The sequence below is a fragment of the Ceratotherium simum genome, chromosome 1, assembly GCF_057802395.1.
Source record: "Ceratotherium simum simum isolate JZ-2026a chromosome 1, ASM5780239v1, whole genome shotgun sequence".
NCBI classification, from domain to species: Eukaryota; Metazoa; Chordata; class Mammalia; order Perissodactyla; family Rhinocerotidae; genus Ceratotherium; species Ceratotherium simum.
In genome coordinates, this window is record NC_141900.1 from 63894320 (window position 1) to 63920444 (window position 26125).

At 42.9% G+C, this 26125-nt stretch overlaps 1 protein-coding gene across 3 annotated transcripts in view; it reads right to left on the reverse strand.

Annotated features, from left to right (window-relative positions):
* Positions 1-20289, reverse strand: part of PDE1C (phosphodiesterase 1C) — a 506252-nt gene extending 485963 nt beyond the window's left edge. For 2 of the 3 annotated variants that reach the window (XM_004418849.3, XM_014785896.2), the window contains exon 1: positions 20205-20289. In XM_004418849.3, the coding sequence (XP_004418906.1) occupies positions 20205-20289 (85 nt within the window). Of the gene's footprint in view, positions 1-19053; positions 19212-20204 lie in introns of those variants that run through there. The other variant, XM_087429336.1, reaches the window with a different exon arrangement.
* Positions 20290-26125: the final 5836 nt, after the last annotated feature.

The window sequence follows — 26125 nt, forward strand, 5'->3', positions numbered from 1 at the left end:
CCCAAAATGGTATAAAGTCACAGGTCCCCAATGCAGATGCTCCTGAGTTCTCATTAATAGCAATGAAGGCATAGAAAAAGATAAAAAGTCCTAACAAAACTAAAACTGACCACAGTCCAATACCAGAAGCTGGGAGTAACTGATGAGGAGTATAGAATAGATGGCGCTGGATTAAAACAACAGCTGCTAAAACTTTAGCCCTTGACACAGCCTAGCTTTGATGAATGAAACAGAGACCACAAGACCAAAGAAAGAGAGACTGAGAGAAAGAAAGATGCTTCAAACTTCCCCTTTCACCTCTCAGCCTCAGGTTCTATTCCCTTATCTTCATTCCCAACTCCACCCCCTACCTCTTCCAAATCTAAGCAGAAACCACAAATTCTAGAAAATACAATATTGATGTGGGTGAGAAGAGACTTGACGGTAACACAGTACATTCCTCTTAGATAAAGGCAATAGACCATCAGGATGAGCCCTGATAGCAATGCATACTGGTAACTATGGCTTGTCCATGTTCAGAGTGCCAAAGAATCAGGCAATGGGAGGAGACAGAAGATGTCAATTTAGTAGAACAGAACTTATCGGGTAACGGCCTATGGAAATAGGAAACTGGACTGGGAGTAATGCATACCAGTATGCCCCAAGCACAATAAGGGGATTAGATTAGCCAAGAACTTTTTGAAAAAGATGAATGTGTATAGCCTTGTCATATTTAATATTAAAATGTTATCACAAAGCCACAATAATTAAATAGCATCACATTAGCACAGGAAAAGACTGATAGAAGAATGGAGTAGAAATTCCAAAAGGAGACATAAATGTGTGTATGTATGTGTGCGTGACATTATTATGAAACTAATGTTTTAAATCAGTACAGAGAAAAATGGATAAATTTAGAAGGGAAACAAAATTAAATCTCTATCTACCTCATCACAAAAAAAATTTAAGATGAATTCAAAGACTTCAATTAAAGATTTTATAAAAATAAAACTATAAAGGACTAGATAAAAACACTGATGCATATTTTCATAATCCCTTCAATGTAGAAGGTTTTTCTAAACCATGAACCATAAATGGAAAAAAAGGGTTTATTTTAGAATTTAATGCCTGAACATCAAACAAGGTTAAAAGACATATTTACAAATGGTGAAAATTATTTGCAGCAAATATCACCAAAGTTTAATAGCCTTAATATATAAAAAGTTTATATAAATTAGAGAACACCCCAATAGAAAAGCAAATATGCTATTTATAAAAAGAAATACAGATGCTATTTATAAAAGAAACAACACATGAGAAAAAAAGATTCAAACTTACACATGATCAAATAAATTAACAGAAGAGTTATATGCCGTTTTTTGACCTATCAAATTACAACTTTTTTAAAAGTCGAGATCCAATATAAGTAAGGGTCAACAGGCAAACTCATACTTTATGTGTGGAATTGTAAACTTGTTCAACATTGGGGGAGGGGGTGAGAATATATATTTCAAATGCTTCAAAAATATTCAGCTCTTTCTACTCAACAACTTTACTTCCAAGAATTTATCCTAAGGCAAAAAGGATTTATAAAGCTGTAGAAACAATGATAGTCACTGAGTGGTATTTGCAACGGCAAGAAAGCAGAAAGAACTTAAACATCCCACAGTGGAAACCACCTAAGTGAACCACGGTACCTTAAAAACTCTATTGAAGACTACTGGTATGAAATGATATTAATTATACATTGTTAGGTAGGAGAAAAAAGGAAACAACAATACAGTAATGGTTCCATATTTGAAAAAATAATAATGAATGTACATACGTGTTAAAACTCAAGCGGAAAAAACATATTTACCAAAATGTTAACAGCAATTCTCTGTACGTGAGGATATTACAAGTAGGATTTTGTGTTCTCTTTGCCAATCTTTATTTTATAAATTTTTTCACAATCAACATGTACGACTTGCATAATAATTGTCAAAATAATAACAACAATAGTAGTAATATCATGCTGAAAATCATTAAGCCTTTTCTTCTTTCAAACATTATAATATGCTAGTTCCTTTTATCCTTAGCATGGAAGAAAGCACCATGGACTCCCATTAATGGAAAAAGATATGGCTTGTCATCACCCTGAGGGACACTTTCAGTGGGATGATTACAGCTGCTATGACAACAAGGGGGAAGATGTGATGTCACATAATGATCCAGTGACTGCAACGTTCCTGTCCTGATGCAGAGCTCTCACTGCCAGCTGGAAATCCAGCAGAGACCTCATTAAGGGCATCTGTTCGGTAATTACTACAAGTTTCCCTTCATCACGCATCCAACACTGAAAACAGCCCTACCACAGAACTCCAACTCCTCCAGAGGGCCTTAATCTCCCACTTCTGTAGAGCTCAGACCGACAGCCACCGGAGGTCCAGGGGCAAGTGTCAGCACAGTCAGTAAATGCAACTTCGATCAACAAGGACCAGGAGGGAAGAAGCAGCCAGAGGACTCTCACTGAAGCAGAAATAAACTAAAGCCTCAGGCGTTTAACTACGGGATCTTACATTGCACCTCCCTAGAACGTTTAAATATTGTCATTTCCATTACAGAAAATCTAATACACCTCTAACCCACAGAAAAGAAGAGCAAATAGCAGTGATTGCACAGCAAGCCAGAGAATCAGTTGCAATATTAGAATGCATAATGAATTCTCCTACGATGAATATGAAATCCCAAGACCCTGTTCGCACAGTGCCCTGCACAGAGTAGACGCAAACTGACATAATGGAAAGAGCCAGACAGACCTGCTTTCAAGTCCCAGCCCTATTACTTAATCTCCTGAGCCTCAGTTTCCTCACCTGTAAACTGAGAATAATAGTGAGTAAAAAGGGTTGTTGAAAATTAAATATAAAGCTCTGAGCCTAGTGCCTGGTACACAAAAAAAGTTAGTTGTCTTAAAAATTTTTCACAGAAAACTAGATGGATAGGTGAATGAATTAATTTGTCCCTCGCCTTAGGTCTTGACCAGCGTTTCTCTCCTGCCACTCCTACTGCTAACCATTACAAGCACATATTACGCTGTTCTTATACATGCCGTTTTCTCTGCCTAGAATGTTCCCAAAATCCCTCCCTTGCCCATCCCATCCTCAATTTTAGCCAGTTCAGTGATTCCCAAACAAGGCCACACATCAGAGTTACCTAGAGAACTTTCTAAAAATGCACATGCCTGGGACCCATCCCATAACTTTAGAATCAGAATCTCCAAATAGTGGGGCCCAGAAATCTTTATCAAGGTCTCTATTTGGTTCTTATGAAGCCAGCCCTGCCCCTGCAGTATTTGAAAACTACTGATCTTGCTGATTCCTACTTCTTTAAAACTTGGTTCAAGGACTCTCATACATTGCTGATGAGAATGTAGATGGTGCAGCCACTTTGGAAAACAGTTTAGCAGTTCCTTAAAAGTTAAACATTCATTTACCATACAACCCAGCAATTCCACTCCTAGGAATCTACGCAAGAGTATGAAAACCTATGTCCACACAAAGACTTATACATGAGTGTTTATAGCATTATTCATAATAGCCAAAAAATGGAAATAACCCATGTCCATTAATTGGTGAACGGATAAACAAATGTATATATATCAGTATAATGGGCACTATTAAAAATAAAACAACGAAGTAGTTATTCATGGTGATGATTGCACAACTCTGTAAATTTGCTAAAAATCATGAACTGTACTTTAAAATTGGTGAATTTTACAGTACGTAAATTATACCTCAATAAAACTGAATGAAGGGAAGGGAAGGAAGGAGGGGAAGACAAACCAAGACAGGGAAAAATGAGTCTGAGCCTTTGCTGATTCCTGCAAGCAGTGCAACCTTCCTACCCCTGTGATACCCTCATCCTTTATAAATCCCCCAAACAACACTTGGGCCAGGGACATTATTTTTTTAACATTAGTCTCACCACAAGAATTCAGACTTTTCAAGAATGAGAAAATTGTCTAATGTCTCCTTATATTTGCAGGGCAGTCAACAGGCACCTAGCAAATGTTTGCAAGAGAATGAATGAAGGAATGAGCGACCGATTGAGCTTTCAGTTGAAATAAACTATAAGAAACATTCTGGTCCTAAGAGCTGAACACCCAGTTTGCCTCCCTCATATAAGGTCATAAACCCTTTCATTGGGATGCTAAGAGGAGATGTTGGATGTCCCAGAAGTGCTTTGAATTTTTACCAAAGGCATGTCCCACAGGTGTACAAAGAGCCCTTCCTCTGATATCTCCCATGCAGGGTCAGGCTCACACATAACCATTTTAGCTTCAGAAGCCCTGGATTCAAGTCCATGTCTATCTACTTCCCCGGGGAAGTATCTTTGTTTCCTCATTAGAAAATGGGGAATTACCTATGTTCACTGCAGCATTATTTACAATAGCCAACACTTAGAAGCAACCTAAGTGCCCATCAACAGATGAATGGATAAAGAAGATGTGGTGTGTGTGTGTGTGTGTGTGTGTGTATATACATATATATACACACACACATACAATGGAATACTACTCATCCATAAAAAAACAAAATCGTGCCATTTGTGACAACATGAATGGACTTTGAGGGTATTATGTTAAGTGAAATAAGCCAGAAGGAGAAAGACAAACACCATATGATTTCACTCATATGTGGAAGATAAACAAACAAACACACACAGAAGGAGAACAGATTGGTGGTTATCAGAGGGGAAGGGGTTGGGGGGAGAGCAAAAGGGGTAAATAAAGGGGCACATATGTAGGGTGACGGATGGAAACTAGACTATTGGTGGTGAGCACAATGCAGCCTATATGGAAGCCGAAATACAATGATGTACACTTGAAATTTATACAATGTTATAAACTAACGTCACCCCAATAAAATAATTTAAAAAAGAAAGAAAGAAAATGGGGAATTCATTGAGCTAGTACTTTCAAAGCCCTTAAAATAGTGCCTGGCAAATAGCAGATGCTCAATTAGAGAGAGAGAGAGAACAGGAATATGTGGGATGTATGTGTATGTGTGTTTGCATATAAAATGTGTGTGTATAATTGGTGAGACAGCACTGTCCAAACAGGCCATGCTGTGAAATGTCGCCTCGGATAAGTTTCACCTGGCTCATGGGGTTATCAGGATTAGGGATGCCAAGATGAGCACAAAGGAGGGCTTAGGCACTAAGTTAGAGAGAGAGCGAGAGTAATTTTAAATGTCTATACATATAATTAAGTTTTAAAAAGCAAGTGATAGAACAACATGTATGATCCCATTTAAATGTAAAACTGCAATAGAATATTACGGGAACCTAAGACAGAGAAAAATGTGGAAGTAGATTCACCTAAATATTAACAGAGGTCATCTCTGGATAATGAGGTTTTCTTTCCTGAGTTCCTAAAATGAATACGAATCACTTTCAAGGGCAAATAAAATTAATAATCCTATCTTCATTTTGTTAAAACATGAATTAAGCAATTAGAAAAATGAAGAGAGCCTCCAGCCCCCACGGACCACCTGCCTCTCTGGCAGCCTGAGAGTTTCTCTGGTTAGTTCTGAAGAGAGAATGAATACTCAGTAGCACACAGGAAGGCTCAGATACAGAGGAAGGATGCCACACACACAGTAGTGGCTAGTTATTATACAATAGTAGGGCTAGTCAACAAACACTCAGGGACTGATTTGCCACAGTATAGTGAGAGTGTGCTTTTGTGAACACGAATCTGATCGTGTCACTTCTGCTGAAAACCATTAGTTGCCTTCCACTTCTCTTGGGAAAAAGACCAAAACCCTTCAGCTGGACTACCAGAACTTCTGCCCACCTCTCCAGCCTATTCTTGATCCATGTTCCTCCCCTACCCACCTCCAGCCACAGGACCTCTGCACAGGCTGTCCACTCCACCTGGATGCTCCCCCACCTCCTCCCACCACCCCCTTCCTCAGGGAAGCCCACTCCAATCTCCCAGACTAGGCACCATCCCACTGTTGGGCACTCCCACAGCACCCTGGCCATTCCATCAGAGGATGTAGCACAGTTATACCACTAATGTCTGTGGGCTAGTCAGTTTGACTCACATGGTATCCATAGTGCCTAACACAATAGCTGTCGTGTGGTGGGCACTCCATAAAGAAAGGCTAAATGAATGGTTACAATCCATGGGCAGGCAGTGTCACTGCAAAGTATGAGCCTAGAGAAAAACAAAGACCAGATCATGGAAGGCCTGTAGCCCTACTTGGGAATGTGGCCTTGATCCTGCAAGCAATGGGAAGCTACTGGACAGCCTGAAACCGGAGAGCAGCAGGATCAGTTGTGTGTTCCAAAAGAACATTCTAGCTGCCGTGTTGAGAGAGTTTGGAGGGGAGGCAAGTTGAGAGGTAGGGAGACCACTCGGAAATATTGCAATAGACTTGGTGAGAGAAGAACGGGTCTGAACTAAGGCAGGAGAGATGGAGGGAAAAGTATGAATAGGAAAAAGTTTAGAGTAGAAAATCTACAGGACTTGATGACTAATTAGATGAGGTGGGGGTGGAGATACAGGAAAAAGAATCTAAGAAGGTTCCCAGATTTTCGCTTCACATGCCTGAGCTTTCTGAAACGTAGAAAATGGATTTGAGTCACTGTTCTGAAACAAGTCGGTTTTTTTCCACCTGTAAAGTGGAGCTGCTGACAGTTCTCTTGCTCGTGATTCTCTTGCAGAATCAAGTGAGTTGATGTTTCGGAAAGTGCTTCACAAATGGTAAAACCCTATTATCATCATCAACAGGGGGGCAACAGCTTGCATAACAGCTGCATAATCACCCCCAAAAAACAGCCTTGTTGAAACAGTCACTAAGACCAGGCTTACAGTCTTCCACAACGGGCCCAAATTCTGCATGTTTTAAACTTTTTTCACTGTCTTAAACAGTTGGCCTCACGAATGATCCAGATGAGAAAGGAAGAAAAGGCATCTTGTTGGCAAGTTGGGTTTCCCCGGGGCCCAAGCACATGGCTGGGATCTGGTTCGGCTCAGAGTCCTGGTGGTTCCCTCTTTAAGAGACGCTGGATTCCCCTTCAACACTTACTGACTTGACAAAATTTGAAAATCTAAAGTAACTTCCAACAGTTAAAGAAAGATGAGTCACTAGACACAATGAGCCTTTCTCGGACATTGTAAACTAATGACTTTAAAATAGAAATCCATCCACTTTCCCACTTGCTGCCTAAATCCTACTGTGTTCATTTGGGCTCCCTGTGCCCAAAAGTCAGAGTAAAACAATGCCAGCTTTCTCCTGAGGCCTTTCAGACAGAAGAAGCTTGCAAAGGGCTGGAGGGTTCCCAGACTTTGTGATCGCAGGGTGAACATCTAAGCCAGCCAAAATACCTTCTGATTTGGCATGAACTAAGAAAGGAAAAAAGGGAAGGGAAAGGAACTAAGAGTTATAAGCACCTGGATGGTCTCATTACTGGGCCAGCACTTTATAAATGTCATAACTGTATATAGATATTATTATTCTTACTTTACAAGATTCAGAAAGGTAAAGAGAGTAGTCAGATATCTTATAAATGGCAAGCACCAGAGCTCAGCAATTCAACTTCTGGTTTGTCCAAAAGTAAAGAAGGAATCTTCTTTCCACCTCATACACCACAATAATTCTTCGAGATGATCTCCAATAGTCAGGATGTCAGATGAATAAAATGTACTCATTCAGCAAGTCCAAGATAACATTCCAACCCAAAAAATAAAAATAAAAGAACAGGGAAGACCACTGGACCTGAACTCTGAAGACCTGCATTGAAACCCTCACTCATCGGTAACTGCTCCACCTGTAACCTCACTTGTAAAAGCTGACTTATACCATCTACAAAAAGCCCTTTATTTAAGGCTAAACAAATGCTGATAGTTACTAGTGATACAAGTCCAAGATAGCTGATCCTTGTCTTATTTTCTTCTCCAAGCCCATGGAATCACACCTGAGCCACACCATGCCAAGAAGAGAGAAAGAATAGCTGTCTGGAGAAGCAGAGAGAAAAGGCAGGAGTCAGCAAATCGATTAACTTGACTTCCTCTCAGAGAAACTCACCTCGGCAGCAGCATACATGGACTAATACTCATGGATGCAGACTTGAGTGGTTCGGATCACTGTCCAGCAGATACCCCCTTCTAACAAGTAAAGACCAACTTCCAGCAACTCTGCCTCCAAGCCCTCCCAGGGCCCGTTGGGGAAGGCCTGGTTCTCAGGCCAAGCTCCCACCACACTCCAGAGCCTGCCTGCCAAACAGCACAGGAAGTGCCAACCAGCTCTCCCCAGAGCAGCTGGCACCAATTACCCAGACCCAGCTGGAAGCACTCAGCTGGGGTGAGGTAGGCACGCCAGATCCCCAGCCTGGTCGGAAATCCTAAAGACAGCCTTGCAGCTGCCAGCGGTGCCAGCACTTGACATAAGTGGCTGGTCAGGGGCTGTTGGAGGCAGCCAGGGGGCGGGCTGGTGAACATCATCTAGGGAAGCAGCTGTGAGTCTGGGAGACTTGCCCACTCCCTGATTTCAGAGCCTCTCCATCATCACAGCCAACAGCTACCAATTATGGGGCATCTAGAGTGTGCTGGGTTCTTAACGTTCTTCATCCTATTGACTTCTCTCAAGAACACAACAAAGAAGGAAGTGTTATCCCATTTACAAATGAGGGACTTCCCCACAGTCATAGGGGCAGGAAGTGCCAGAAGTGGGTCTAGAGCCCAGGTCTTCTGCATCACCTTCCTTTCCAACTAGCATCCTGGCGTAGGAGAACTAACCATCTAAAAATGGCCTGGCAGCCAGGGACTCACTTTGCAAAGGCATCACAAGTGACACACTAAATCCTAAAAGATGATTAACTGGTTGAGAAGATGGGAACATTTGGAGATCCACCATGGATTCGTCAAGACAACTGTACAGCATTGGGACACAATGTCCAAGGACACGAAAGTGAATGCCTTTTGGCAGGACATGCCAATTTTGAACAACAGAAAGCAGAAGACCAAGGTCATCCTTACAGCTTTTCAAGGAACAATACACATGAGTGGGTGATCAAGAAGAACTCAGAGGGGCTAGCCTGGTGGCACAGCAGTTAAGGTCGTGCGCTCCGCTTCAGCGACCTGGGGTTCGCAGGTTCAGACCCCGGGGGCAGACTGACGCACCACTTGTCGAGCCATGCTGTGGCCATGTCCCATATAAAGTGGAGGAAGATGGGCATGGATGCTAGCCCAGGGCCGATCTGCCACCACAAAAAGAGGCGGATTGGCAATGGATGTTAGCTCAGGGCTAATCTTCCTCACACACAAAAAAAGGAAGAACTCAGAGCTGGTTATTATTATTATTATTTTCACATTAACAATAATAATATTATTATGGAAATTTATCATTATGAATATATATAATAATATTATGGAAATAATATTATAACAAACATTCATATAGAACCGTACTATGTATCAGATGCTGTTCAGAGTACTTGATGTACATTAACTCATTTAACCCTCCAACACTCTAGGAAACAGGTAATATAATTATCTCCATTTAACAGATGAACACATTGAGATACAGAGAGGTTATGTAACTTGTCCAAGATCACACAGCTAATAAACTGTGAAGTCAAAATTCAAAAGGTAGTCAAGCTCCAGAATCCATGCTCTTAACCTCTATACATACTGCCTCTCAAATCCAGCAAGCATTTATTAAGCAGGACTCATGCTAGGTGCTTCCATAACTATTATCTACTATCACATTTATTGTTCATAACAAACAAACCTAGTAACATGAATTGAAGATATAAAGTCTTCATATCACAGCAGAAAGAAGCTAACCCTGCAGGCAAGCAGAGACACTTGGAAATCTCCACCCAGGCCCCCATTTCCCACTGGGATCTGATATCATAAAGATGAAACGGCTGGAAGGCCCAGGCAGCTACACATTAACTTGCCTTTGGTTCCTTCCTTGAGTCTCGCTCAGAAATTATCAAACTTAACTGTGAGTAAGAATTACCGTACAAAGTTGTACAGTACACAAAATCTAGTCTACTTCAAGAATAATTGCACCCTCACTAGTCCTACATCCAATTTGCCTCTGCTTCGCTCTGAACTCTGCAAAGAATCTCTCACCAGAGATCCCTGGTGCGCCGCACTCAGCCATTCCCCTGCACCGTCCAGCTCTGCGAAAGCTACGGTAGCCTTCAGGGCCTAAAGCTCACAACCTTCCGGGAGTGGCAGGCACCACAGAGATTTCCTTACCCAACCAATTCATTTACGGATGGAGAAACTGAGGCCCATGTTAAGTGACTTGCCCAGGATTAAAGAGCAAGTTAGTAACAACCATCCCCCAATTCTGAGTCCAGTATGTGTTTTCCAGTACACTGTGCATTTTTCCCCCATGGTTCCCCCTGCCTTTCCACAGGGCCTATTCAGCAAATGTTTAATAACTTCCAATAACAATAGTGCTGTAGACTGAATGTGTCCCCCCAAAATTCAAATGTTGAAACCTAATCCCCAATGTGATGGTAATAGGAGGTGGGGCCTTAGGGAGGTGATTAGGTCATGAGGGTGGAGCCCTCATGAATAGGATTAGTGCCCCTATAAAAGAGACCCCACAGAGTGCAAACTGGTGCAGCCACTATGGAAAACAGTATGGAGAGTCCTCAAAAAATTAAGGATAGAATTACCATATGATCCAGCTATTCCACTGCTGGGTATTTATCCAAAGAACTTGAAAACACCAATGCGTAAAGATACATGCACCCCTGTGCTCATTGCAGTGATATTCACAATAGCCAAGACTTGGCAGCAACCCAAGTGCCCATCAAGGGACGAATGGATAAAGAAGATGTGGTATATATACACAATGGAATACTACTCAGCCATAAGAAACGATGAAATCCAGCCATTTGTGACAACATGGATGGACACTGAGGGTATTATGCAAAGTGAAATAAGTCAGAGGGAGAAGGTCAAATACCGCTATGATTTCCCTCATTAAGTAGTAGATAATAACAACAACAAACAAACACATAGAGACAGAGATTGGATTGGTGGTTACCAGAGGGGAAGGGGGGAGGGAGGAGGGCGAAAGGGATAATTCGGCACAAGTGTGTGGTGATGGGTTGTAATTAGTATTTGGGTGGTGAACATGATGTAATCTATGCAGAAATAGAAGTATAGTGATGTACACCTGAAATTTATACAATGTTATAAACCAGTGTTACTGCAATAAACAAAAAATTTTTAAAAAAAAGAATCTAACTAGGATATGAAGGTAAATGAAGATAAAAGGGAATAGGAAATAGGAAAGTTAATGTACTGGAGGCGTTGATTTTGCAGGAGAATGTTATATTGGGAATAAGCTAGAAGGAATATGTGCATTTTCAAAGACTTTTTAAAACTCTTTATAATATTCTCCTTACTAGCTATATATTTCATCACATGACAGAATTATAACATACTTAATAATATCCCACTTTCTGATTATCCTTCCTCCTAACTTTTTGTGTAATAGTTGTAAAAATATTCATGATGTTAATAAACTTTTGTTAATGTTAATGATGATAATGTTGATACAATTGTCATATATTTATTATATATATGCCAATAGCATGAAACTCTCTGAAATCCTCAGAGAAAAACTCTCATGAACTGCATTTTGTCATTCCTAAATGCTAGATGAGATAACCAAGGCTCAGAGATTAATTGATTACTTCAAGGTCACAAAGGTTTTAAATAAAGGAATCAGGAGTAGAACTGATATTTTATCAAAGACCACATTCTTTCTACCATATTGTACCATCTTTTTAAAAGTAAGTTTTCTTTATTCTTAAAGATAAATTGGCTTAAGTAAAATTAGTATATCAAAAAGAAAGATAATGATTGAAGGTTTAGCCTTTTTAAAATACTGGGCTTTTCTTTGTGTCATAGTATAAACTCTATCCATGTTATCTAGGAAGGTTTGGACAAAAAGGTATGTGCTTTAATAATTTGAATTTTGCTTTATATATAATAATGCTATATGATAATCTGTATTGATTAATAACTAAACTTACATTTCAACTAATTTTTTTCATTTCTCAGGGGTTTTGCCTTATATATTTTAGTGATATTATAAGGAAATAAGAATCATGTCTGTTATATCTTCTTTACATATTTTACAAATACTGCACTGTCTTTTCAAAAAAAAAAAAGAGAGAGACCCCACAGAGATCTCTCCCTCCTTCTACCTGTAAGAGACAAAGAGAAGACAGTCATCTATGAACCAGGAAGCAGGCCTTCACCAGACACTGAATCTACTGGTGCCTTTTTCTTGGACTTCAGCCTCCAGAACTGGGAGAAATAAGTTTCTGCTGTTTATAAGCCACCCAGTCTACGGTATTTTTGTTATAGCAAACAATTTTGAATGCCTAGTATATGCCAGGCCCTGTACTACAAGCTTGAGCCACATTATGACTTTCATGGGCCCTAGACACTTTTATCTTTGTGGGCCCTTTCCTCCATAAAAAATAATTTTTAAAAATTTTAAATATACTCTAGGATTGCATTGGTTTGAAGAATATTGATATCATAAATTAAAACATTTTATTCAACCTAAAAGTCCATTTTTTATTTTGATTTTAAAAAATTAAAATATTTTCGTGGGCTCCTAAAAATATTGTTAGCCCTGGCCACTATGCCTACTGTGTCCAGTGGGTAAGTCAGCCCTGCTAGGAGCTCTACCATCATTATCTCATTTAATTTCCCAACCCAGCAAGGTAGATACTATTTATGATGTCCATTTTACAGCTTAGGACACTGAACTTTAGCCACGTAATGCCATCTCTCTAAGATCACATCAGGAGAAAGACGGGATTCAGAATTTGAACCCCAAGTGTCTAACTCCATTGCTTGTTATATTCCAGACTCTACTAAGTCCAATTTAACCATCCTGGTCCCATTTTCCTTCTGTGTCCCAGGCCAGATCCCCAAACCAGGCTCAGATGGTCATTCCTGCAGTGCTGTTCTCCCTACTGCCCTCCACTTCCCCATGACCCCAGGGGGACTCTACCTATTGTTCTACCCAGGTCCACAGAGGCTGGGTAGACATGCCAGGTGCACTGTGTGGCCTCGGGAGGCGCATCAGCCCATGTGAGGGCAGAAGGGTACCCAGTGCACACTTTGCTCTTGTTCTCATCTGGTGTCAGGAGCCATCATAGTTGTACAGGGCTTCCTGGCGGCCACTCCCACACCAGCACAGGCCAACAGTGACCCACCTCTGAACCCACCCCAGAGTGTACCCACAAACCCTCAGGATCACACCACCAACCCTCACTCACTCCCGCAAGAGCCGGCTCTAGTCACAGTATGATTTCAGGTGAAGGAAAGTGACACTGAGCAAACACACACAGTGTGACAGCCAGGCATTGTACACAGCACTTCACTCCCCTGGCTGTGGTTCACCCACAAGAAAAGTGTTTCTAATCCCATTTCTTCTGAGAAGGAAATGGAGGCTCAGAGAAGCTAACTCATTTGCCTGGCCGGCACAATAAGTCCTTGTGTGACTCCAAAGCCCAGGGTTTCCCACTATAAATGCAACCTCACAGCTGACACGCATCCCTAAACCAAACCGTGCACTCCAATTGCTGCCTGACAGTCAGAACCCCACTATGAGAGCCTCATTCCTCAAGCTAAAGGCCAGCTTCTCTTTGTTGAAGTGCAAATGCTGTGAGGAGGGGTGTGCAAGTTTTAATTGGTATTAAGTCTTCTCTGTTAACAAGAAGCATTTTAATGGCATTTTAGAGTTGACAGAGCAATTTTTTCATGCATAACCTCATGATCCTCACCACAGCTCAGTAACTAAGGATCACACTCCCCATTTAACACATGAGGAAACTGAGGCTCAAAGAGTAATTTGCCCAAGGTGCAGAATAGGGGGAGGGTGGGGGGAGGAGGAGATGAGTGCCAGAGCACAGACCTCAAGCCCCAGCTTGTACGACCCCTCATTTTACACCCCGCTTCACCTCACTCTGCGCCAGTCTTCTCAGAGATGGGGGGAGGAGGAGGGAATCAGGTCAATGGGTACTGGGAGGTGGCTGAAGAATATTGCCTTGGATCCTTATTCAGTTCTTTGCTCCCAACCATCACCCCCAACCAAGCAAACAATGCCCAAAGGTCTTGCCTCCACCTAGACAGACAAACAGGCAGACGGAAGGCAGAACAAGACACTCAGCCAAGAGAATCCCGAGACCAGTCTAGGCTGAGAAAGTCCTCAGCCATATGCACCAAGGGAGGCCAGGGCCTCACTGCCTGGGCTGGAGAGTGGGTCATACCCCCAGTGTATGCAGCCAAGTCACCCTGGCCTGGGCCACCCATGGAGCCCTGCTTGCCCCAGAACCCCTGTGAGAGGAGCATCCGCCAGCCGACCTCCTGCACTCAGCATGGGTTCCCAGCTCCCAGTAGTCTAAGGGTGGGACACGGAACCCTCACTCCCAGCCCCTTGGGCCTCCAATTGTTGTCTAGAGTCCCCTTGTTTTTGCTCCTCTGGGACAACCCCACAGAGAGAAACACAGGGGCAAGGGAGCCAGTGGCAGTTGCTACAGGAAACACATCTCTCTGTTAGCAACACCTCTCCAGTGCAGGCCTAGAATTTTCCACACCACCACCAGGTTCGTCTTTGAAGGAAGCAGCTTCTTTGCCATACACCCCACAAGCTTCACATCCTCCCAGCCTATGGTTTCACCCAAATCCTTCTGATACCCTGGAGGTCATCACTGAGGGGAGAAGGGAAAATGAGGGCCCTCCCTGAGCCTTGCTTTCTCATCTGTAAGAGGAGTGGTGAGGAGTACCAGAAGAGATTGAGTGAGACCCAAGAAAAAAAGTGCTTTTGTTTTTTTCAGACATACTTCACCTTTGTGGGGAGGATGTGTGTTTGTACTTCAGGCAGCCTTACGACAAAGAATCTGTGAAACCACTTAATACAAACCCAAATAGATATCCAAACCCCAGAAGACAAGGAAAGTTCTTCTAGAAAACAATGATATTGCAACTCCCCCCACAACCATTCATTTCATATTCAAATACTAGCTCACAAGTACCTCACCAGAGTCAAATCACACTTGAACTTCTACATATGGCCTTCAATTAATGCTAATCAGTATAATCACTTGCTACAATCATAAATTCAATGGTTTCCCAGGGATGGAACTCTCAAATCACAAAGGCTCGAGGACAGTCAGTGCTTTCTGGACGTGGTACATGTTCAACCTCATAGTCTTGTCTCCAAGACCTCCTGACCACATACCTGATTTCACGACCCGAGAAAATTTTATAAAGAGGACACACAACCATTTGCCCTGGGACACGGGAGAGCATGGACTAAACAGGCAGCCCCCGTGGCAGGCAGATCAACAGGCCTTGTGTCTTCAACCTGATCTTCCTCCCAGAAGCAGCGTTCCCCCTCACCCCACCTGCACAACAGTCCCTCTCTTCCTGGTTTTGCCCCAGCCTGCACTGGCTCTGCAGACCTGACAAACTCCTAGATCTCTCTTCATCACAATGATGGCTGGGCCCAAAGCTCGGGCAGAAACAAAGTCCACTGTGGGAGGCAGCATGGTGTGGGACAAACCCTGGGCTGTAGAGTCAGGGCAGATGTGGTCTGAGCCCAACTCGGACACTTCCTAGTTTGTGACTTCCGGCAAATTACTTCCTCTCGGAGTCTTAGGAGTTTCTTCTCTTAAAATGGGGGTCATAACAGATACCTTTCAGAGTTGCTGTGAAAGGCGATTGAATGAGCTGAGTGAAGCACCTAGCTCAGTGCCTGCTCCACCCCCGACAGCTACGCATGACTGTTCTCAGTGCAGCCTTGACCATCAGTGGCTCTGCAGCTAGGGCGTAGGCCAGGTCAGGAGCCCCAGGCTTCCATGTCAGAGGGAACCCTCACGGGGTTTCCCCATGAGGGTGTTATTGGTGTTTAGGACAATTCCTCTCCATGCAGGACTGTCTCTTATGCTGCAGAACATTGAACTCCTCTGGCCTCTGCTCACTAACTGTCTGTAGAGCCTGTCCCCAGGCCCCAGCATGCGACTACCAAAAGTGCACCACATGTGTCCACACACCACCTGGGGAGTAGCACTGCAGGGGAAAATCACAGCTGAAGTTTTCTCCCTGCCAGTCTGAACCAGCAGTGGATGCCTTCCCTCAGTCCAGAAATGTCCATTCAGCAGAGAGGTTTTGTCAGGAGCCCTCCAAGGAAACTTTATTCTTGACCTTGCCACAGTAGTGGGTTATGCCTCCCCTCCTGCAGAACCCCCAAGACAGGCCTCCCCTGGTAAGAATCTTTTGAGTCACCAGTACCATAACATGAATTTCTTTAGTCAAGTCCTTTGACCTGGAAATTCTGCATAATTAACAGACTGGAAAAGGAGGTGATTCCTAACGACAGAATGTCGACACTTGAGGAAAGGAGAGATCTGGGCCACCAGGATCTCATCACGATTCCTCTCTCCATGGTAAGAGGGGGACTGTCCACCTACTGCACCCTGATGAAACCATGTGACAAGCTGGCAAGCATGGGTGTCCGCTACAAGACATCTATACGTTCTCAGAGCAAGTCCTAACTGCCACACACTGATGTTGCAGGAATATGAGCCTCCTGCTTGGAAGAAATATTTGTAACGTACATGACAGACAGCATTTGCAAATTATACATATATATATACACATATATATATACACACACACACGTATATATACACACAGAGAGACATGTATGTACACATGTGTATGTAATGTATATTATTGATATATATTAATTATAATATTATGTGATTAATATATAGTAATTATGTAATATGAAGTATATTACATAATTAATATATAATAATAATTATATATTATGTATAATTAATATATCACTTGAATGTATAATTAATATGTATTACATACATTACAAGTACTTGCAAATTAAAAATAAATGATGAAATCCCCAGAGGAAAAACATACAGGCAAAGAACATAAAAAGGCAATTTTACAAAAGGAGTGAAATAACATGTGGAATTGAGATACTACCTTCCACCTCCCAAAGCAGCAACTGTTTTTTAAATTATAGTGTCCAGTACTCATGAGAGTGTGTGAGCACCTTTATACATTACTGGTGGGAGCGTAAGTTGGTATTTCCAGAGAATAGTTGAGCAATATGTTTTTAAAATCCCTAAAAATATACATAGTCTTGGCCCAAGCAATTGTACGTCTAGATTTATCCTCAAGAGTATCCACGTGTGTACTCAAAAGATTTAGTCTTTTTTCATTGTTTAGTATGGCAAAAATTAAATGCAACCTAAATACCAGCAATAGGAGACTGATTAAATAAATACTTAAATATAGCATGAAACAAATAAGATATTAAAATAAACTAATAAGACATTAAATAACAGATTGTCAAACATTATGATTGCATTTTTGTTGAAAAAATTGTGTATATACAAAAAAGTACTAGAAGTATATACAAGAAATATTAATAATATTTATCATTGGGTGATAAAATTACAAGTGACTTTCTTCTTTCTTTTTCATTATCTGTGTTTTATAAAATGTCTATATTGGCCTAAATTATCTCTTACGGAACTTACTAGTTTCTACTTTGTAAAACGTTATGTTTGAACATATCACATCACCCCAAGAGCATAAATTCCTTGAATAGCAGGTTCTAAGTCTGATTTATCTTCATAAACTCTCCATGATACTAGCTTAGGGCCTTGAATAATTGCAACAATTACCGTTTATTGAATGTTTGCCATTGTGCTAACTTGTATCTTTTAATACAATAAAATTCAATAAGCATGTGTTGAAGGAGAGAGGGAAGGAGGAGGACAGATAGAAAGGAGTGAACGAATAAATGCCCAGAGATCTGAAATAAGCTGGCAGCTCTCTCACCAGGAAGCAACCAGCTCACTTTTGAGGTCCCTTCCGAGCAGCAGACCATACCAATGTGCCAGACCATTTCTTCCAGTGAGGTAGGAGCAAAAGGAGGCAAGGGGTTGGGAGGGTGAAGACCACACTGTGAACCTGGGTTTTAGAAGCCACATTTTTTGGAAGATAAGATCTGACAGGAACTACCAGGTAAAAGTTAAAAATTACTTTTGGGGGCCAGCCCTGTGGCATAGTGGTTAAGTGCGCGCACTCCGCTGCTGGCGGCCCGGGTTTGCATCCCGGGCACGCACCGAGGCACCGCTTGTTAAGCCATGCTGTGGCGGCGTCCCACATAAAGTGGAGGAAGATGGGCACAGATGTTAGCCCAGGGCCAGTCTTCCTCAGCAAAAAGAGGAGGACTAGCATGGATGTTAGCTCAGGGCTGATCTTCCTCACAAAAATAAAATAAAATAAAAGCTACCTCTGCCCACCCCCTTTAAAAAAAAAAGAATTACTTTTGGAAGTTTTCTTACCAGATTCAAGAAAACTAATATTAACATGACAATGGCCTCTTAATGAATCACTTTTGACCCTGACAACCTTTAATTCATTTCTGCAAAAACTGCTAAGCAGCCACCATCACCATTAGAGGGTGACAGATAAATTAGACACAGTCTCATCCTTAAGGAATTTGTCTTGCAAGGAGGACAAGCAAGAGGTGCCAAAATAAGTGATTCAAGACAAGGTGTGAGCTCTCACAGAGGACTACAAGGCTAAGGGGAGTGCAGGGGGAGAAATTCCTTCTGACTGGGAAGGAGAGCAGAGGAGGTGGCAAGTGAGAGCCAGGATAGACAAGATTTCTCAAAGCAGAGTTGGAGGAATGGCACTCCTGGCTGAGAGATCAGCCCGAGCAAAGGCTCTGAGGGGTGGGATTCGCAGTGACAGTTGAAGCAGGAAAGGCAAGCTCAAGCCAGAATGGAGAGCCTTGAGAAGCAGGCTAAGGAGTTTAGACTTAATTCTGCAAGTAACGTGTTCAGTCCATGCCCCAGAAATCTGGGGCCACTTCATCAGGAGCATAAGTGTTCCAGAGATGAGCTCCTCTCCATAGGTCTCTTCTGGCCCCTGGCAATTTCCTGCTACCCCTCCAAGCAGGTGCAGCCCACCAAAAAAGCAAGTTAACATACCTCTCATTTTCAAAGGCTTTGGAGTTAAGTTCAGATTTAAAGCCACGGTGACCTGAGCACACTCAGAAGTAGAAATGCTGCTCCTTGGCACCTGGATCTGCCCTGCTGTTCTCCAAACTCTGACATTCCAGAGAGGAAGCCTCCCTGGCTCTGCCCCGCTCCTGGGAAGATGAGGAGGCAATCCCTGGACCAGTTGTCTCAAAACAGTGAACAGCATGGGAACAGTAGTAAAAGTAACAAGAACTGATCTCTTCAAATTCAGCCTCCAAGGGTCAGCCCTGTGGTCCTGCTCCCTCTCATAGTGGTGAAGTTACCTCCAGCCCCCGCTGGTACCCCTCTTGGGTTTGGGAAGGAAAGAAAACAGGGAGCCTTTGTGAGTCCAAAGGACAGCTTTTTCTCAAATACTTCAGTAACATGATACATCCCTCCCTCCCTGCATTCTGCCTCTCTCTCCCCCACTTCCCTCCCTCTCTCCTTTCCATCTCTTTCTCTCCACGTGTTCCTTTCTCCTTGTTTCAACTTTTGTAGAAACTATCATTCAATCTCTCTTTCTGAATCTATCTCTCTCTCAGCCTCTGCATCTCTCTTATTTCTATCACTGTTTCCACGTTTCTGTCATTTTGTCTATTAGTCTCTATCTTGGCGTCTCTGTCTCTGTATTTCTGACCTGGTGTCTAGGCGTTTCCATTAATGTCTCTGTGTCCAGATGTCTCTGTCATTCTGTCTGTCTTAGCGTCCATCATGTCCACGTCTTTCTGTCGCTTTCTGACTTCCTTCTCTCCATATTTCTATCTCCAGCTCTCTGTCTTCATCCCAGTCTCTATCCCTCCTGTCCTGGCTTGCGTTACTAAAATCACAGCAAGGAAATCGAGCAGTTCAGAAAGGTGTGATCCTGAAAACCAGCTTCAGCGGGACGCCGGGTTAGAGCGGCGGGAGGGGCGCCGCGGGGACAGCCCCGGGCGCGGCGACCCGGCCACACACGCGACTTTCCGGCCCTGTCGCCGCTCCCCGGGGCTCCCGCCTGGCAAGGAGCTCGCGGCCCAGCCCTACCCCTGACCACCCCCGACCCCTCGCTTAGAAAGGACCCTCGCCGCCACCGGAAAGGGTGTTTGCCCCAGCCGGGAGTCGGACAGAAGGCGGAAAGTTCTCACCGATGGTGAAGCTGTAGCCATCGATGCTGAAAGTGGCGCTCCGGCATTTTTTGAAGCCCTCTTTCCTGTTGCTGGCGTCCGTCATGGCTCGGCCGCTGGCGTCCCGGGGTCCCCAGCGGCGAAGCGCGCAGCCCCGCGCCCCCGCCCCGCGCTCGGCCGCTCCCCTCCCCCGCCGCGCCGCGCGCTGTCCCCGCAGATGCGCCGCGCGCCGTGAGCGGAGCGCGCCGGCTGCAGGCGCGGGGACCGCCAAGCCAACTAATGCGCTAGGCACACGGCGGAGTCAGCGAGCATCGCAACTGCCCCATCTCCAATGCCAAGTTCCAGATACGGCGAGAGGAGCGCTGAGAACCGGAGGCGACGCGCGCCCGTGCGTGTGTGTGCGGGCTGGTGGGTGGGTGGGCGCCGAAATCCCTGTATTTTCCACCTTACTCTCTGGGAGCCGCTGAAGCCAGCGCGCTACAGGCACGTCTGTTTTCTATCTCAGCTTCGTCTTCCCCTCTGGAGGATAGTGGGGTTTGGGGACCTAAGGGAATGGCTAAGATTTGGCGTCGTGCTTCTTCTAAATGTTTTCTCTGGCAGGCAGGAGAGATCCCAAAGCACATCAACAGATGGAAAAGCAAACATCGAAGCCGGTCAGATGCTGCCAAAGTTTACTCCAAACAAGGAAGTCAGGAAGATCGCCACGCCCACTTCCTCCTAGCAGCTATCCCCTTAACCAAGCTGCAGCCCCGATAAGGTTGCTGCACTTCTCAACAGTCCCTGGCCGGAAGATAATTATCAAAGTAACCCATATTTGCGGCCAAGCGCTTTCACATAGAGGCTCTAAGATGTGTGATTTGCGACCAAGTTCTAGCCCATTACAGATGGCTTGTCCCAGCGCTTTCCAATTTGGTTTTGCCAAATATGAGACTCCTGGAATTTGTGGGGGTGGGAGAGATTTTACCAATGCTACAGCTAATCTTTTTACAGAAGAGGAAACTGAAGCAGAGAGGGGCTTGACTGAGGTCCTACAGCTGGAAAGTGGCAGCGTTCGGACATAGGAGTTTCATTTTATGACACCAAGTCAATCATTGGTCCTTCCAGTACCTGAAATGACTGAGTTAGGCAGGGTTTATAACAGGGAAAATCATTCCCTCTGACCAGCAAGCAGTTCCTAAGGGTTTACAGTTGACTGTTCTCTGTCAGGGTCTGAGGAGCTCATGTGAAGAGACCAGAGCTGAGTCCCTCGGTGAGGTCCACCCAGTGTAAGATGTGGAATGACAGTGCTATGCTCAGGCTATTATGGGACTACAATTAATTTAACCCCGTTTGTTGTGATGGAATTTGACACAATTAACAAACACTTGTCAATATTAAGACAGTCAGTCAGGTGTATACCTAATTGGTTCCAGTCGAATTTAGCCAGCAGTGGGTCCACACATCTTCAGAATCCAACTAAAATTAGAAACACTCTCCAAAAAAAGGCCCACATACACACATGCGCAGTATTCTCCATACAATTTCAGAGGTCCATAAAACCCTCAAGGCCACTGGAACCCAGGTTAATGAATGTCTCAGAAACTGAATCTTCTTCAATTCACCATATATTTTTAGAGAAATGGTATTTTTTCTATGTCAGATGTAGTTGGAACTTCAGTAATAAATTACCCCAGGGAACACCTAAAAGCACACTTACATTGATAGCTTGCTTAGGTCAATTGATCCAAAAGGCAGTGGGTGTCATGGACCTCATGTCACACAACGGCCCATCTCAGCTTGGGGGTCAGGGGTTCTTCAACCCTGCAGTACTCCTTGAGACTGGAACTGGTTACAGTGTGAAAGCATGAGAAGGGCTCCACAGACCTGGGCCTGAAATCTGCCTCTACCACTTACCAGCTATATGACCTTGAGCAAGATGCTAGACCTCCCTGAGTCTTGCTTTCCTCGTCTTACAATGAGGATTAAGTGAGAGGAAATGGGTGAAACCTAGGCATGCAGTGGGCATTCAGTTATTGCAATCACCAGGTGACTCCCAAGATTCATTTTGTAGACACTGTGGAAAATTCTTTTTCATGGCAATAATATATTTTAGTTATTGTTATCACCATTAATTTTATAAGTAAAGAAAATTTTATATGTAAAATTTTTATATATAGTATGTTACATATAATATTATATATTTTTTCATATAGTACCACAAAAAGTTCCCTATAGTTCCATTACCCTGTATTTCTCCCTCTTTCCCAAACCTTTAGCGGAAGTACTTGCCTTTTTTTGTGTCATCACAAGTCCTGGATTGAGGAGCCTGAAAGCCCTGAGTGATAGTCTCCTATAGTAAATTATCAAGAAAAAAATATCTGCTAGTGCGATGGAAATTTTTCCTTGAGTGAGTGAAATTAAAACTTGGTATTTAATCACTCTTAGCAGAAAAGCTTTTTGAAATATAATCTATAAAAATAATAACAATGTGATCATTTATCTGTCCCCTAAAGACTGGTAAAAATAACTTGCCTGAACAATTAGAACTGTTTTTAAACTGCTTCTCCCCAGAATCATTATCCCTCTCCCTGGTTTTAGATATTGCACACCTACAGAACCAGTAAATGCATTGCTTCAAGTGCAAAGTCTTAAAGCAGCCTTCTCAGTGTGGCGCTTTTCCACCAAACCAAGTGAAATTGAACGCTAACGTTACATAAGCCAGGAAAGAACAACTTCAAGACGAAGATCAGTAGAAGCATTGCTTTTTCGTGCTCTTTCAGAAGTGCTCCTTCAAGCATACCTGTGACGTCAGAAACTAAACCAAGATAGCCAAGCAGATGTGTGGATCCTATGCTCTTGTTACAGCAGAAGTAGGCAAACTAATGCCTGAAGGTCAAATCCGCTGTCACCTGTTTCTGTAGAGTCTTCGAGCTAAGGATTGATTTTACATTTTTAAGTGATTGAAAAAAATTCAAAAGAAGAGCAAGTCTTGTGACATGTTAAAACTACATGAAAATCAAATTTCAGTGTCCGCAAATAAAGTTTTATTGGAAGACAGCTACGTTCATTTATGTTCATTTATGTTGTCTCTGGCAGCTTTTAAACCAAAAGGCAGAGTTGAGTAGTTGTGCCCTATACTGTATGGCCTGCAAAGCCAAAAATATTTACTATCTGACTCTTTACAGAAAAGGTTTGCTAACTCCAAGATTATAGTAAATATTTTACACCTGTCTGGGCTTGGATGACTTCTAGTTTTATTATGTTTACTTTAAAATAAGTTTGGAAAGGATTGATCTTCTTTTAACTACTGGAATGGATTCTAACAAGGAAGGCACAGCAACAAATATTTGATGAATGAAGAAAGGAAGGAAAAAAACAATATACATATAAATAGTTTGATCCAGTCATTAGCCAAGATTAATTAGGTTAAGATTAATTCCTCTCAAGAAGTAATGTGTGACCCTGGCTTCATCCCAAGAAAGTAGAGTAGGAACTGAAGTCAGTACCTAAATCAGTTCATAGCTCATGGATCAATTAATGTCCTGCAAAGTATAACAGTTATATACGGAAAAACAAAAACCTGCAGGATGATCCTCTGACTAAGGTGCTAATATCATGTCCTTTGATACTCCCTGTGAAGGGGCTGATACCTGTTTCTAAATAAGAGAAAGAGTGTCAACGGCAAGTAAATATTGCTCATTGGTTTTTTAAACTTCTAGAAAAAGATGAGACACTATATGTAGCATATGTTCTCAAAAAGTCAGCTTTCTAAGAAAATAATTCTTTGTCTTACCAAAGAGAAGACAGCTTCTCAGCATTTCATTAATGCATTTCAACTATTCTCAGATAGGAAGCCATCTACCATTTGGAATTCTCCCAACAGCCAATAGTCCAAGAGTTGTAAATCCAAGTTGCCCCAATAAGAGCACTGTTCATACCCCTCATGGACACCCAATAGGCTGTCTGACAACCACTCCAGATTCTGGGAAGGGCTTCCTCGCATTCATGTGATCACAGAAATGGCTGCAGGCAATGAAGTTTCTGAACTGCAACCCTGCTCCTCTGGCTGTAAATGGTAGGATCCAGATAGGGCTAGTGAGTATCTTTGGTGCGAATAGAAATTGTGAGAGGTGAAGAGAAGTTTCCAGCACATTCCAGGTCCAGTTTCAGCCAGTATCTGAAAATCAACTCCTCCCAAATTCCACAAGGTACCCTAGTACCTTAGACTATATTCTTTTTTTGTGAGTAACCCAGCATAAGGGAGTTTCTGGTGCTTGCAACCAAGAGTCCCACCTAATCTTTCAAGCACACTCCCTTCAAGGATGGATGTAGAGGAAGAAGAAATGAACAGAGAAAGGGAGGTATTAAACTAACATTACTGAGTGCCAACTACGGTTTAGGGATTGTGCTAACGAAGAAACAGCCCCTGCCTTTGAGGACTTTACAAGAAGAGTAAGTTCCAGAACAATCTCTGGAACCGGAGGTCCGAATGAGAGAGCAGTCTCAGAAAGTCTGTATCTGTGGATGCAATTCCTCTTTGGTGGTCACTAACGCCCTTTTGCATTTCATTTTGCTTCTACCTTATTGCTTCCCTAGAGCCCATTCTTTGTTTCTCATATTAATTAGGCCCAAGGATGGCAGAGACCATCTAAATAAACAGGTAGAATAAAAAGCAAAGCGGCTACACACTTGAGGGTCTGAGAAAGGTGCCAGAAAGATGCCTGGAAGGCCCTGCTGGAGATTACAGAATTCTATTTGCACAATGAGGCAGTTTTCTTTGTGTTAGGGGTGGCCTCTGTCTATTCTTCAAGTTTTTTTCTAAGTTTACATATTATTAGTGCATCTGTGAAAGTGCCTTTTTTTCAGTACCTGCCTTCAGTGTCTCACAAAATTCTTCAGTGTCAAAAAATATTAGCTGACGGACTCCCAGACCAATGCTCTGCCCATAGCATTAGGTAGCAAATTAGAGGAAATTAAATTTCTTTTTTGCACTAAAGAATTTGGGGAGAATTTTCCAATAGCTTTTGCAGTTAGGAGATTTTGAGGACTGGAGACACTCTGCGGTGGGGGTGGGGGAGACAAAATGACTGTCTTGAATTTCTTTTTCATAATTCAGAATATCAAGCCTGGAATATCCTTCCTCCACAGCCCACTTACTTTGCTTAGAGACTCCTCCTCCTCCTTCAAGTCTCTGCTGATGTCCCAAGTCCTCCAGAAAGCATTTCCTTCCTGCCCTTCCTGGAGGGAGGTGGCCACTCCACTTTAAGCCTCCCCTGGATGTATTCTGCATCCCCACCCTAGAATCATCACGCTAGACTCACACTGCTTGTTGCACACTGGTCACCCCATGAGGATATGAGCTGCTGGCAGCAGGGATGAGTCTTCCATCCCAGCCCCAGCACAGTGCCTGGCGCAGAGAGGCCCTCGCTAAAACATTTGATGAATGAGAGAGTGAACACAGATGTAACACTCAATGCTGCCCAGCCAGGAGGTGATGTGATTGGGGCAGGACGGTCATTCTCAGTCATTCCCTCTCTCCATTCACCCTCTATCTTCCTCTATAATGAGCCTTGGTGCCAGTTCATAATAAATAGGTTAACATTTACAATTAATAAAATAAGACCAAAAGCTCCTTTACTTGCTAGCTGTGTAAACTTGAGCAAGTTTCTTAGCCTTTCTGAGTCTCAGTTTTTTCTTCTGTAAAATGGAGATATAATACCTGTCTCATAGGGAATATGTGCTAATTGCAGTTGAAGACTTATCCTGAACCTGACCCACATGTAAACTTTCAATAAATATTATTTGTACCATCATCATCACCACTACAATACCAGGTCCCTTTTGTGCTTGTTTTCTAGACAGAGTGCTTGAGATAATCCATACTCAGAGGCAAGAGGAGCAAGGCTCAGTGCTCATTCACTCCTGTGTCCAAGGCCCTGGAGTATTAATCACCCCGTAAGCAA